At 39.6% G+C, this 15,737-nt stretch overlaps 1 protein-coding gene and 1 long non-coding RNA gene across 4 annotated transcripts in view; one reads left to right on the forward strand and one right to left on the reverse strand.

The window, feature by feature from the left end:
• Positions 1-15,737, reverse strand: part of LOC148124938 (uncharacterized) — a 147,577-nt gene that overhangs the window by 85,803 nt on the left and 46,037 nt on the right. The window lies entirely within an intron of this gene.
• LOC148124940 (uncharacterized) overlaps positions 1-15,737 on the forward strand; it is a 25,664-nt gene continuing 9,927 nt past the window's right edge. The window contains exons 1-12 of one of the 3 annotated variants that reach the window (XM_087939973.1): positions 1-152; positions 1,565-1,597; positions 2,379-2,414; positions 4,383-4,418; positions 5,880-5,918; positions 8,220-8,288; positions 9,070-9,108; positions 10,488-10,523; positions 12,350-12,385; positions 12,968-13,006; positions 14,027-14,095; positions 15,208-15,234. In XM_087939973.1, the coding sequence (XP_087796099.1) occupies positions 102-152; positions 1,565-1,597; positions 2,379-2,414; positions 4,383-4,418; positions 5,880-5,918; positions 8,220-8,288; positions 9,070-9,108; positions 10,488-10,523; positions 12,350-12,385; positions 12,968-13,006; positions 14,027-14,095; positions 15,208-15,234 (510 nt within the window). In that variant the 5' untranslated portion in view covers positions 1-101. The remainder of the gene's footprint in view (positions 153-1,564; positions 1,598-2,378; positions 2,415-4,382; positions 4,419-5,879; positions 5,919-8,219; positions 8,289-9,069; positions 9,109-10,487; positions 10,524-12,349; positions 12,386-12,967; positions 13,007-14,026; positions 14,096-15,207; positions 15,235-15,737) is intronic. The other 2 variants (XM_087939972.1, XM_087939974.1) reach the window with 2 other exon arrangements.

A 15,737-nucleotide genomic window follows, 5' to 3' on the forward strand; every position in this document is an offset into this window, starting at 1 on the left:
TTGGGTTTGGGCAATGAGGCCTGCGATTAAGATATTGAAATGTGGCAGTGGAGCTGAGTGAAGTCACCAAGAACAAAAAGGACCAGAAGAGCAACAAGAAAATGTATCTCCTTTTAATCTTTGCTTTGACTTTTACACTTTCAACACAGATGGTAAGGCTAAATTTTGTGGGTTGCAATTGATGCCTGCAGATGAAATGAGCAACCATTTTGTTGAGCTTGTCTCCATGCTTTAATTGCACATTTCTTTGTGAAGGGATTGAAAAACCAGGCAGAGGGCTTTGGTTGATCTTTTAATCATCAGGAATTCAACCGTATCTGTAGTTCTGAATTCAGGTTGGCATCCTGTTCTCTGCATTAGCTTTTTCAGTGTTCACCTTAGCCTTAGAATCAGAGATAACTTCTCTTGTTGAACTTCTTGTTGGATCTGCTGACTTGGATCAATATGGAAGGTTGAAAATGCTTTTGGTTGAAAATATATTAGTAATTGGGAAGAGTTTGGGATAGAGCATGGGACAGAGCAAATTTCACAAGTTTTTTAGCACCTAAGCTGCATATCACATGTGGTTATACTAAGGAAGGAGGCATCTAAGGAGACTTGATATTTGATGTTTAATTTACACTTATGGCAAGTCTTACTGGATGCCCAGATTTTTTTACAGTGATTATTTATTACTTAGATATATCAACAAAAAGTTTGAAGGATACTTGGAAGAAGAGCTGCAGTATTGGAAATTGTAGTGACTGGCATAGGTGGTGATAGGAACAGGGTGTAGCAATTTCTCAAACTGTACTGGGGGGAAATTCATATGCTTCCTTTTCTCCCAAAAAAGCTCATAGTTGTACCAGAAAGAAAAGTAGGTATAAATCACCCAGCCCAGAGCTTTGCCTAGAATATTGTTGTTCAACTGGTAGTACATATAGATAACATTTGGCTGAGAATTCTGAGAGGGAGAAATAGTTTGGGTTGGGATGGAGTTCACTTTGCCAAATCAAGCGAAAGTGTAAGTTCTAATCCTCTCTCAGACATAAAAGTCACAAAAAAACCTTTCATTCCTGAAGCAGCTTGGAGAATGCTCTTCCTCAGCCCCTAAACCCTCTGAAAGTCACTGGAAAACTGGCCCTGTTCTTGACTGATTTATTGAGGTGCTGAAGACCTCACAAGAGCACACCAATTTTGTAATTTCTGGAGGCCACACCCCATTCTTGTGTGGCCACCACAGTCTCCAAAAATCCCACGAAAAAGGAGTGTTCTTTCAAGAATAGTTGTTATCGGATACTGGCGAATGCTGGTGTATCACCCAAAACATCGTGACATGTCACCTTTGAGACGCGTGTCATTCAGCGTTGCCATCACTGAAATAGTGCTTCAGTTCCACTAAACTCCAATTCATCATTCTTCAGTTATGATACTAAAAACCACAGCAAGGATATTATTATAATGTTTGTTGTCTTTGAAGTTTTAGCATATCTTGTAACTCCACTGATAATTTTGCAAAAGGGACATTATCTATTAAGTACTGTATATAAGAGGATAAGACTGATTTCCTTCATTTCCCTTATAGAAAGACGAGGATAGAATGTTGGAAAGAATTATGGTAAGTAATTCCTTTTTTATCTTATGCTCTTTCCTTGCATAATCTCAGTCTTTGGTTTTTTAATTTTCTGGAAGGTAAAAAGCAATCCTCATCAAAGGTTAGATTCTTATTTCTTATTTATACATATTCGCAAAATACCAATTTGTAGATTCTGGCATGAATTTTAGCTCAAAATCAGAAATGAGAAGGTGATAAGCCTCCAGGGAAAGCCCAAGGAAAATCATCAAAACCATAAAAAAGTGAAAGTTAGAATATTTTAGACAAGTGATATGACACCTGGAAAAACAGCACATTTCACTTAATCCTCCAGAGAAAGATGGAAGGCAAACAAGGTTCAGGCAGAAGAAGAGTATCGTGGCTTCAAAATCTAAGGGACTGGTTTGGACAATACTCAACAGCACTTTTTCTTGCAACTGTTGATAAAAATAGGATCACCAACATGATTGCCAACATCCAATGACAGATATGGAAGAAGAAGAAGAAGAAGAAGAAGAAGAAGAAGAAGAAGAAGAAGAAGAAGAAGAAGAAGAAGAAGAAGAAGAAGAAGAAGAAGAAGAAGAAGAAGAAGAAGAAGAAGAAGAAGAAGAAGAAGAAGAAGAAGAAGAACATGTTGTGTATATTTGCAGAAGAGTTTTAACGTGAGACATGACTGGTCTTTTTCTATTTGAAGAAGGAAGGAATTCATTTTTATCAAACATGATATGGCAGAGATGGCAAGGTTGGAGAAGTGATTTATGTTCTCATATGAGAACAGAAATGACATCCTTTCTTTCCTTTTTAGGGTGCGATAGGTGAGGAAGGTCTAGCACAATTAATGGTAAGTAGCTCTTTGACCATTTCCCCCCTTTCCTTGTGAAATATCTTTCTTGCATGCAATCAAGCACCCCTTATGAGATCGTAACCAATCCCAACCCTCAATTTAGCAATTATATCTGCTGAGATGCCCAGGTTGTATATTAGGAGGAGAGTTGTCTTGTTTTATAATTAAACCTATGATACTTATTCCTAAAAAAATATTACTCACTGCCACCCATTCCCAGAGTTTCAGGGGCGGTGTGTGTGTTAAGTACTTAAATAAGGGTTTTTGATTGGCCCAAATCTTTTTTGAAACTTTTTTCTGACCAGAAAATGTCTGAATTTGAATTGACGTTCTTTGTAACAGTTGGAAGAGATGCTAATGTGGGATTTCAATATTCCCTTTTCTTCATATGGCTACATTCAAAATTAAGTAGAGCATTTATTTATTTATTTATTTATTTAGTCAAGCGATTATAAAATAACAGGTATAAGTATAAACATAGTTATGAATACATGAAATGGATACATATAAGAAAAACAAAAGAAACAAGAGGACAGGGACGGTAGGCACGTTGGTGCACTTATGCATGCCCCCTACAGACTTCTTAGGAAAGGGGTGAGGTCAATAGTAGACAGTCTAAGGTTAAAGGTTTGGGGGTTTGGGGAAGAAACCACAGAGTCAGGTAGAGAGTATTCCAGACACTCTGTTGCTGAAGTCGTATTTCCTGCAATCAAGTTTGGTGCGATTTACCTTGAGTTTCTATCTATTGTGTGCTCTTGTATTGTTATGGTTGAAGCTGAAGTATTCATTGACAGGTAGGACATTGCAATGTATAATTTTATATACTATACTTAGATTGGACCTAAGGCAGCATAGTTCTAATTTTTCTAGAGTTTCAAGTTTGGTGGCATAAGGTATTCTGCAACGAGTAGAGAAGTGGAGAACTCTTCTTGTGAAATATTTCTGGACTTTCTCAACTGTATTAATATCAGATACGTACACATATAGTTGGGAACACAAATCTACATATTTAACAGTGACTCTATTTGAACATTTGAACTTAGTTGGAAGAGCAGAGGAGGTAGAAGAGAGTAGGGCTAGGGGAAGTAGTATAATAGAATAATAAAAGAATAAAAGAAGAATAGAATAATTAAAAAAAATCAGTATTCCATCGTAGGGATGTCTTATGTGTATAGATGTGTAACTCAGTGGTGGGATTCACATTTTTTTATGACCGGTTCTGTGGGCATGGCTTGGTGGATGTGGCATGGAATGGCTTGGTGGGTGTGGATTGGTGGGCATGGCAGAGGAAGGATACTGTAAAATCCCATTCCCTCCCAACTTCACTAACCTGCTTTCCAGCTCCGTTCTCCTATACAGGGCAACCAAAAAAAGACCCAGCCGACCAGCTGGGACTTGGGACGCAGAGAATAGATGGGGCGGGGCAGTCAGGGGTGGTATTCTGAACTACTCAAAATTTCTACTTCCGGTTCTCTGAACTACTCAAAATTTCTACTTCCGGTTCTCTGAACTACTCAAAATTTCCAGTACCGGTTCTCCAGAACTGGTCAGAATCTGTTGAATCCCACCTCTGTTGTAACTGAAGTGAATCTACATTGGATGCAAAACATGGACAATGTTCTCAAAAGAGTGCTATCTCCTAAGTGCCATGTCTGGTAAAGTTTCTCTTTTCTAAGCAATCATTTTGTACATTGATGAATAGGATCCCTCCGGTTTCTCAATTCATATTATACATCCATGAATATGGAAGAACACTGAAATGAGAAAGAGAGGGAAAATTAACCGTTAATTAAATTCTATTTTTTAATGTAACCACTCCCTGTTAGGATAAGAAATGTGTGTTTCCTAAGTGGAAGAAAACAGCAATTCATGTATATGACAGCTAAGATGGTAGTGATAGCATGGATAGAGAGGTCCTGGTACCTTCTGGTAGAATTGAATGTTATGTGCTTTGTTCCTTTGTAGAATACTTTGGAGAACGATAAACTTGACAGATTAATGGTAAGTAGCTCTTTCCTCATCTTGTGCTGTTACTTCTTGACTGCAATAAAGCATCCCCGTGTAATCCCAGTGGTGGGATTTAATTTTTTTTACTATTGGTTCTTTGGGCATGGCTTGGTGAGTGTGGCGTGGCTGGGTGGGCATGGCTTGATGGGCATGGCAGAGGAAGGATACTGCAAAATCCCATTTCTTCCTCACCCCACTAACCTGCTTTCCAGCTCCGTTCTCCTGTGCAGGGCAACCAAAGAAGACCCAGCCGATCAGCTGGGACTCAATGGGAGGCAGAGGAAAGATGAGGGCCGAGACAGTTAGAGGCGGTATTTGCTGGTTCTCCGAAGTACTCAAAATTTCTATTACTTGTTCTCCAGAACTGCTCAGAATCTGTGGAATACCACCTCTGGTTATGACAATACTGACCCTAAACCCAAGTCTACTTTATTTGGTTGTAAGTGTAGACAACACTTTTTTCAGAATTGAGTCCAAGGACGTTTTACATTGGGCAAGAGTGTCCTGAACAATTTCTTTCTCTCCCTGTAATTTCTGTCCCTTATTGGTGAGAATCATCTGTTTGGTCCAAACACAGTTTTGTTGATAAGATGATTTATTTATTTATTTATGAGCCACCATGGCTCAGTGGCTAGAGTGCAGTACTGCAGGCTACTTCTGCTGACTGCCGTCTGCCTACAATTTGGCAGTTCAAATCTCACCAAGCTCAAGGTTGACTCAGCCTTCCATCCTTCCGAGGTGGGTAAAATGAGGACCCAAATTATTGGGGGCAACAGGCTGACTCTGTAAACCACTTAGAGAAGGCTGTAAAGCTCTGTAAAGCGGTATATAAATCTAAGTGCTATTGCTAGTTCCTCATCTCCTTTTCCAGAGTCTGTTTTACCGGGCAATATTGTAGAAGCCAGAAAGAGGAAATTTTCAAATGATTGAAAACATACCCCCAGGGAGGTCCATCATAACCTTCAACAGTTGTTAAGTGATCAATCATTAGTCAAAGACTACAAATATGGAATGTAGTGATTTAATGCCAGATTCCCAAACAGCTTGAATCCCACCAGATCTTTCTATTAACTGCCCTCTTTTGTCAACAAGCATTTTTGAGACAGAAATTCAATATAAGCATGATATTCCACTGGATTCTCTGTGCAGATTTCCATTCTCTGAAGGTGGAAGAATATTGAAAAGAGAATGAAGCAAATAGTTTCAGAACGCAGTTCATCCATAGTTATCTGTTACAGCCAATCAGAACATGTTCTGATAAGAAACGAGGGCATCTCATCTATAGAATCTCATCTATAGAATGAAGCAATTGACATGAGTGATATCAAAGATGATCGTAATGGCATAGCTATCTCTTTATTTCAAAGATTTATATAGCTGCACATCTTATTCCACAGAACCGAAGTTAGAGAAGTGACGTTGGAAGAGATGTAATACCTTTTGTTTTATTTGCAGGATTGTTTAGAACAGGAGTGTAAAGATGAAGAATTTGTGGTAAGTACCTCTTTTTTCATTCTCTGTTCTTTCCTTGTGAAATATTCTTGCATGTAATCAAGTCCCACTTTAGTGATTCCACTCCCATCCCCAGCAACTATCCCCATTATCTCCAGAACATCGAAAAAGAAGGTACAGGCAAAATCTTGAGCCAGTTATGATGAAGCAGTTGGAGGCTTGGCTTTACCTGTTAAAAGTACACCCACCTGCACTCCTGTAAAACAGGGTACCCCAAGGTGAAGAAGAGCCTAACAACACCAGAAACAACCATGGATTGTTGATAGGGTTGTTATCAGTAGTATGATTACTTAAAATACAGGTAATCCTTGCATTATGATGGCAAGTGGGACTGGGAACTCTGTCATTAAGTAACACATTAATAAAGCTCAAGGTCTCATGATCATGTCATTTAACAACAGCAATTCCACCAGTTCCTGTTGCCCTCCTTAAATAAGGGCTGCACAGGAAGGACTTTATGTGATTGTGGCTTTTGATTTCCTGATGGCTTTCCCAATGAATTTGCTTAGAGGAAGACAGCAGGGAACATCAGAAATCATAATTTGCTGTCAACTCTGCTTGATTTGATGTAGCTTAGGGTAGCATATCTTTTTATGGGACCATGATGTTTACAATTATATCCCTTCTGGATTAACTGAAATTGTAATAGGGTGTTTGTGTACCCGTGTGGATTACGTTATCTAGTATCTAGGGGATTGAAATGTCTACACACAAGCAATCAAGTTCATTGATCATCAAGGACTTCACAGGGAGTATATTTACGACCCAGGATTTTTAACCTAGAAACTTAGAACCCATGATCTGAATAACCATAGCCCATAAATTAGGACAGGCATGCCAAGCTTTGAGACACCCAACAAATTTATACCAACTGCCCAGACATTCTGGGAGTCAGGCAGCACATAAATGTAATAAATTATCATATCGTTATCATTAATGTACAAAACAATGTGAAATGACAGCTACCAGTTCTTTAGCTGGTGTTGGCATTATTATTATTATTATTATTATTATACACAAAAATGACAGCAATTGAGATAACTATGCTGGGTTTCGTATCACAAATCACTAGTCGAACCCTTCTCAAGTGTTTAGGACTGCATGATGTTTCGGCGGATTATGCGAGCAGATCCCAGTAAGGTAGCCTTCTGCAGCTGACCAATGGTGATTTTGTCAGCACCAATTGTTTTTAAATGCTTGCCCAGGTCTTTAGGCACAGCACCCAGTGTGCCAAGTACCACTAGAACCACCTGCACTGGTTTATGTCAGAGTCTCTGCAGTTTGATTTTCAAGTCCTGATATCTGGTGATTTTTTCAAGTTGTTTCTCATCAATTCTGCTGTCACCAGGTATGGCAATGTCGATGATCCACACTTTTTTCTTTTCCACAATCGTGATATCCAGGGTATTGTGTTCCAAAACTTTGTCAGTCTGTATTCAGAAGTCCCACAGTAATTTTGCCTGCTCATTTTCAACCACTTCTTCAGTCCTTTGCTACAGGCAGATGGTAGTTGTGACACAAGTTCCAGTGGATCATCTGAGCAACTGTGTTGTGATGTTGTTTGTAGTCAGTCTGAGTGATTGTCTTGCAACAGCTCAGTATTGATGGTTTCGTCCACTTCTTTGCAGAGTCTGCATTTGGAATCATCAGCAGATTTTTCTATTCTGGCTTTGATTGCATTCATTCTGATGGCTTGTTCTTGGGTTGGAAGAATCAGGCCTTCTGTCGCTTTCTTCAGTGTTCCATTGGTCAACCATAACCAGGTCTTTTCCTTATCTACTTTTCCTTGGATCTTTTCAAGGAACTGTCCATGCAGTACTTAGTTACACCAGCTGTCAGCCCCAGTTATTATTGTTGTTGTTGTTGTTTGCATAGTTAGCCAGATGTTTAGACTGGATCTGGCATTTTTATCCACCTATCAAGTCATTCCCAAGAACCTGGGGTAGGCAAATGCTACTCAGCACTTCAAAGGCCAGCTTTCTTTATGTAAGTAAAAGAGTCCCTGCAGATTTTACTCTGCTGGTCATTGTTGACTATTGGGAGCAGTGCTCAACTCTGTTTCAAGGCCATCAGGATGTTTCCATGGTCATATGGCCAGCCATGAAGTCATGGAATACTGTTAGCTTTCCACTGAAATGGTACCTATTTACCTACTCACATTTGCATGCTTTTGAACTGCTAGGTTGGCAGGAGCTGGGGTAAAAACAGTTCTTCACATAACCTCACAGGAAATCATAAACAAATCCTCCATATACTCATAATGTTTTTTCTCCTTTCTTATAGGAAATAATGCCTAGGGTGTTAGAAATTATTAAGGGAATTAATAGTGGAAAAGCGGGATGTTCATTGATTGTAAGTACATACACAATTAAGTTCTCTCATTTCCTCTATATCTTCTATGTTACCCTGTCACCCTGATCACAGCAGCCCCCTTGAGCCTCCTCCCGCCCTCAAAGGATCTCTACACATTTCAGGAACAATTCCAGCAAGAAACTATAAGTTCTTGGCAACATTTAAAGGGGGGCATTGTTTTGACTATTGTCGGAATTTGAAAGTGTAGCTTCACAGATCTACCTATGGCTTAGGCTTAAAAGATGTTAGGAACCATTTAGAAGAGCTCTGCAATAATGTGTAATTATTGTGTAATAATGTGCATAAAAGCCACGGTGGCGCAATGGTTAGAGTGCAATATTGCAGGCTACTTCTGCTGACTGCCGGCTGCCTGCAATTTGGCAGTTCGAATTTCACCAGGCTCAAAGTTGACTCAGCCTTCCATCCTTCCGAGGTGGGTAAAATGAGGACCCAAATTATTGGGGGCAACAGGCTGACTCTGTAAACCACTTAGAGAGGGCTGTAAAGCACTGTTAAAGCGGTATATAAGCCCAAGTGCTATTGCTATTGCTAATTTAATAAAAAAATATAAATAATCTTTGCTCAAAATAACACAATAAAGTCTCACAATGCTATTAATTCAGATGGTTGTTTAGACTCTATCATTTGTGATTAGAAAGGCACAGTTCCTATTTGGAGAGTGAAAGATATACATGAAATCGATATATGGTATTGAAGATATATGTGATGGTATAGTTATATGTGGTTGTATTTATTTTGATCTCCTTCATTTCCTTTGTAGAAAACTTTCATCAAAGATGGTCCTATACATGATATGGTAGTAAGTAACTTTGATTTGTTTTCTTCCATTTCTTTAATATTCTTCTTGCATCTGAACAGGTACCTCTTTTATTTTTTCTTCTTCACCTAGCACTTAAAGTAAGTGCAGAGCCAAGCAAAACACCAGAAAATAAGATAAAAACATTTGTTCTTACATTTGCTTTTGAGATCAACAGAGTTGGAAGGGAACTTGTAGGGCATCTAGTCCAACCCCCTGCCCAAGCAGGAGACCATTTCTGACAGATGGCAGTCCAATCTCTTCTTGAAAACCTCCAGTGTCTGAGTGTATTTTTCTAGTTGGATACTATAGAAATGACCACTGAATTAAGCAGCTTAAAACAACCCATTGACTCCCTTTAGAAAAGAAACAAAAAAAACCCCCAAACAAACAAACAAACCACCAGCTAAATTGGACTGATGTTTCCCCCTGGGCTGAATACTAAAGAAGAATATTTTGATCTCTGACTTGGATGTCCCTCTGTGAACGAGAGACAAAATGATCATGTGTACAAGATGATGTAATGTGGCAGTTGCTGTGAGTGGTGTCAGCAAGGAGGTACTTGTGGCCTTTGTGTGATGACATCATGGCACATACATCTTCATTTTTGCATCATCCTAAGTTGTGGACGCCCCTCCTTCATGGTGTAGCATGAGGAATTAATTTGTATAATATATGAAATGGTAGAGATATCATGGTTGGAAAAGTCACGCATGCTTTAATGGGAGAATAGCATACAAAACTTTTGCTAGACCAATACTCAAATACAGCTCATCAGTCTGGAATCCACACTGTATATCGGACATTAATACAATTGAGTGAGTCCAGAAGTATTTCACAAGAAGAGTATTACACTCCTCTGCTTGCAACAGAATACCCTATATCACCAGGCTCGACATTTTGGGCTTGGACAGCCTTGAACTGCCTACGGTTGGATTTAAGCGTCCTTCACAAAATTATCTGCTACAATGTTCTACCAGTCAATGACTACTTCAACCTCAACCTCAACAATACAAGAGCACACAGCAGATACAAACTCAATGTAAACCACTCCAAACTTGATTGCAGAAAGTACGACTTCAGCAACAGTGGTCAATGCCTGGAATACACTACCTGACTCTGTTGTCACATCCTCAAACCCCCACTCCTTTAACCTCAAGCTATCCATTATTGGCCTCACCAATTCCTAAGAGGTCTGTAAGAGACGTGCATAAGTGCACAATTGTGCCTACCATCCCTGTCCTATTGTCCCCATTTATTCATACCTATTTCCTGTATTCTAACTCATGTTTATACTTATACCTATTATCTTATAAATGATTGACAAATCAAATAAATAAATAAAAAATAAATAGAACTGAGGCTCTTTGTTTCCATTGTAGACGGAACTGAGTGAGGAAGATATGATAAAAGCAATGGTAAGTAGGTCTTTGATGACATGGTTTCTTTTCCATGTGAAATATTTTTCTTGCATGTGGTAAAGCAAAACTTTTTTACCCCACCCTCACCAAAATTTAGTATTTGTATACAAAGCAGGGAGATCTACTCATGTTATATATTCAGGAGGAGAGTTATCTTGTTTTATGATCAGAGCTATGATAGTCATTTCGTTCTTTAAAAAGTATGCCTGCCTTCCCCAAACTTTGATGGGTGGGAGTAGGTTGAGTGATAAAATGGGGGCTTTAGCTTTTAGGATGGCCTAAATCAATGGTGGCTAACCTTTTTTGGCTCCTGTGCCAAAAATTGCATGCGCGTGTCAGCCTACAAGATTTTCTTCCTTTGCTTTGCATCTTTCGGCTGTCATAAGTAACGGGGGGAGGAGAGGGTACATGATTATGGGAAGCAAGCTGGAGGTTTCACAAAACACAACTGTATAAGTTGGGGTGGTGGTAGTTTTTTTGCTTAGGCTTCTATCTAATGCTATGCGCAACCGCAACTCTTTATCAAAATATGCCAAGGTCAACGGACAGAGGCCTCATCACCACCTTGAGATGCCCACGTGATGCTATACACAACTTTTAATTGGATGAGCCAATTGAGCTATTGGAGGTGGGAATGTTGCTATCATTTTGTATATGTGATTTACACGCTCATTTTCTCAGATTCAGAATTCTTTGGTTGCTCCCACTTGATCTCCAGCAAAAGATATCTTTTCTCTAATTAATGGAGTCTAAGTATTTCTTTCTTGGATTTTGAATGGAGCACCAGCTGACATTATTCTTGCTCGCATGTGCTTGGGTGCCAGCACCCAGAAGGCAATGTGTGCTGGGCCACCCAACACCCCCTGCACATGCGCACCTGACTCCCCCCCAGTGCACGCCACATATTTCCGCACATGCATGCACAATCCCCCGCTCGCCATACATCTCTGTGCATGCATGTAAGACCTCCCCTGCACGCACTGCATGTCTCTGCGCATGCATGCACTCCTTCTGGACCCCTGCCCTCCATGCATGCTGCTAGATACCTGACAATCAGCTGTCAGGTGGTGGTGCGTGCATTCATGCACAGCGGGGCTCTTCTGGGCGACCTCTCACGTGCTGTCAGAAGTGGTTCTGTGTTCCTACTTCCGGCATACATGCCATAGGTTCGCCATTACAGGCCTAAATTTTGTTCAGGTTTTTTTCTGACCAACAAATGCTCTGAATCTGAGCTGACATTCCTGTAGCAGTTGGAAGAGGAAATGAGAGGCTATTATGGGATTTCAATGGCAGATTTTTCTTGACATGGCTACATTAAAAATCAAGTAGAACACGCATAAGTGGAGACTCGAATCTGCATAGTTAACATGCAGGCTTGTATTTCACATCTGAACTTATCTGGAGGAGGAAGGGACAGAGAGAGTAGAAGAAAGAGGGAGTTAGCAGAATAAAAAGAACAACGTTCCCGTAAGTGCTATGTCTATTAAAGCTCTTCTGTCCTAAAATTATCTTATTTATTCAGGCATAGATATGACTCTTATTCCTCAATGTTCTCAATGGGTGTTTTGATTTTGTGACTGTGGAAGAAAGCTGAAAAGAGAAAGAAAAGAAAAAAGCCTTGGAATACTATTAATTCAAATTTGATATATATATATATATTTGACTAAGCACTCCCGGTTGGGATAAGAAAGTTACATTTTCTAAAGGGAGGGACGCAGCAATTCGTGTTTATGATATCTTAAGGTAGTAGTGATGGCATGGATAGAGAGGTGCTGGATGTTTTCATGTCAGAATAGATTTTGATGTGCTTCTTTCCGTTGTAGAATGACTTGAAAGCAAAACATATTCAAACATTAATTGTAAGTAGCTCTTTCTCTGTCTTCTGCCTTTCTGTTGATTGATATTGTTCTTATGTGGGAGGAAGCATCCCTTTCCTAATTCTACCCTTCCAAGAAAGCATCTTCCCAGAGCATAAACATAGCAGCCGAGGCAAAAGCATTTCACCTGTTTCATCTCTCCTTTCTGAAACAATTTATCTGTCAAAAAAAAAAAAAATGTCCACCCAAATTGGGGTGATGTTCCCTTTGTGGAATGAGTAGCAAGGGTAGGAACCAGATCTCAGCCATGGGTGTGGTTATGGGACATAGGGGCAAAACATGACATGTTCACAATGTTGTCTTCCTGCAGTTGTTGGGATTTGTTTTACCTGCTGAGATAAGTAGAGATTTACAACTTTTTTGTGGTGATATCATGCCATGCATATCATTTTTGTGTCATTAGAAGTTTCTGATGATCCAGCTAATAGGAACAGAAGACTATAATACATTTTATGAAATCATTTCATTTGCCGAAGGATATCAAAGATGGCAGTGGTGGCATAGTTAGAGAAAACGTGTGTGGCATCATTTCAAAATAAAAGTTGTATGTTGTTTCCCTTGTAGACTATGAATAAAGGCAAAGTTAAGCTTTTTGACTTAGTGGTAAGTAGATTTTGTTTTATATTCTTCCACTTCTTTGAATACTATTCATCTTGCATTCATTAAAACATCCCTTTTGTTTTTCCACACCTCCCAGAAAGCATCTTCAGAGACCCCAGAGCAAAAACAGAGCAGGCAGGCCCAAAGCATTTCACCTGTCCCAAAAAGTGCTTTTTCAAGAGGCAAGTGAACTTTCTTGTTTTTCTTTGAAGATGTTTCACTTCTCATCCAAGAAGCTTCTTTAGCTTCTGATTAGATCAGTCCCAAGAAGGCTCCACACCCATTTGCACTACTCAGGTGACCCTGAAGACACAGACAAGCCTCCAAATTGCCTCAACTACTGTATAAAAGAATGCAAATGACTGGTCATCCGCAAGGAATATAAATCTTTGCATTCCACACCGTCCAGTCAGAGCTGAAGAAACTTGTTGGATGAGAAGCAAAAAGTCTTCAGAGAAAAACAGAAAGTCCAGTTGCCTCTTGAAAAAGCACCTTTGGGAAAACCATGACCTGGAAGACTAAGAATCTCCGTAGACATTTCACCTGTTCACTTTCCTTTTTAAATCACATTATAATACCTTCTATACACCTTACAACAATACCAACTCCCAAATTGGAGTGATGGTACTCCTGAGTACTGAATAGCAAAGGGAGAAAGTTGTGTTTTAGATTGTCCCCAAGGGGGTATATGTATATTTAGATGGCTAGGGTTGCTCCAAATTTACTTTTCTCTGCTTGGGTTTTTTTCTTTTACAAAATGTTTGGCTAAGATACTCTTTCTGTCAGTTCCAATTTTGCTAGTAAGATATATTTACTCATTTCCCTTCCAAGGATTTATTTTGTCAGAATATGTTTTGGAAACCCAACTTGACTTTGTTATCCTTGAAAAGGAATAATGCCACATGGTTATGAAGGAAGCTATAAAAGAGGAATTATTTCCAAGAGGTATGGAAATAATACGACTGTGTTTGATGTTATTAAGGAATTCAAAAAGGGGATAATGGTTTTTCTCGCTCCTTATAGGAACTTGGAAAAAAGATATTACCTATTATCCAGAATGCTAAGTGTGGCCAAGGGGTGACTAATCTGATTGTAAGTATATACGCACCTTTCTTCTATTTTTTTCTCTGTTTTTACCTTCTTTGATGTAATCACAGTCATCCTTTTGAGACTTTACTCCCAACCTCCCAAGCATTTACAAACATTTCAGGAATAATTCAGCAGGAAACTATAAGCTCTTGAGAATATTTTTTTAGGAGAGCATCATTATGACTATTGTCCGAATTTGAAAGATTCTGGCTTCAAAAGTCTTTTCTGGGGCTTAGAAGAAAGGCTTAAAAAAAGAGGACAGGAAACTCCATAAATATCTGTATTTTTAAAAAGGGTATCTGTCCATTCTACAAGATTGGATAAAGTAAGTAGGCTTTCAGGCCTCTTTCCATTTAGTGCAGTGTTTTTCAAACTAGATGAACTAGTAGTTCTTCAAACTAGGTTTATAGTAGACGCGTAGAATTCAACTCGGACCCTGCTAGGTGGGGAGTTCTGGCATTTGAAATCCATACTTCTTAAAGTTGACAGGTTTAAAAAATAGTTATGTAATGGGACTTTTACTGCTGGTTCTGTGGGCTTGGCTTGGTGGGCATGGTGTGGCTTGGTTGGGGTGGCTTGGTGGGTGTGGCCTGATGGGCGTGGCAGGGGAAGGATACTACAAAATCCCTTGCCCTCCACACTCCTGCGGGGACAATACTATAAAATCTCCATTTCCTCCCCACCCCACTAACCTGCTTTCCAGCTCTCTTCTCCTGTGCAGGGCAACCAAAGGAGACCCAGTGGATCAACTGGGAATCAGGAGGCAGAGCCAATCAGGGCCAGTCAGAGGTGGGATTTGCTGGTTTTCCGGATTATTCAATATTTCAGCTACCGGTTCTCCAGAACTGGTCAGAATCTGCTGAATACCACCTCTGGAATTATGACATGATGAGGGAACAGTGAGCGTTTATGTGCAGAATATTTCAAAAGCAGCCATTTCTTCGGACAATGAGTCTGCTGTGCCTGTTCCATTCACATTAACACCTTCTGTGGCCCTTAAGAAACCAACTATTAATCTGAAGAAATTGCAACGGCCCAGGCCTGAACCTCGCACTTGCTGATAGAATACACTGCCACAAAGTAATGATAAAGGTATATTTTTGTTTCCATTTTAGAACGTGTTCAAAAGCGCAGAACAAATGGTAAGTAGCTTTTGTGCAACATTGGCTATTCTTTTCTTTCATATTCTTCTTTCATCTGAACTCAGAGCTGTCTGATCTTTTTTATGTCTCAGAGTCAACAGAGCATAATCACACAGGGAGGGCCAAAGTATTTCACATAACTGATCCCTTAACAATAGATCCCGCAGTTGGATGGGGTGAAGATTCCCTCCCCCCACTGTGGACTGAGAAGCAAAGGGGGAAAATTAGATCTCAGCTATCGATAGCCATGTGGGGAAGATGACAAGGGAATGAGATGTTTGTTTGTTTATTTGTTTATTTATTTAGTCAAGCATGTATCAGATAACAGACACAAATATAAACATGATTATTAATACATGAATAGATACAGAAAAAAGGGAACATTAAGACAGGGACAGTAGACGCATTGGTGCACTTATGCATGCCCTTTTCAGACCTCTTAGGAATGGGTGAGGTCAACAGTAGACAGTCTGAGGTTAAACTGTTTGGGGTTAGTGGAAGAA

The sequence above is a fragment of the Pseudonaja textilis genome, chromosome 10 (genome assembly GCF_049901715.1).
Source record: "Pseudonaja textilis isolate UNSWEBS1 chromosome 10, rPseTex1.2, whole genome shotgun sequence".
In the NCBI taxonomy this organism is placed as follows: domain Eukaryota; kingdom Metazoa; phylum Chordata; class Lepidosauria; order Squamata; family Elapidae; genus Pseudonaja; species Pseudonaja textilis.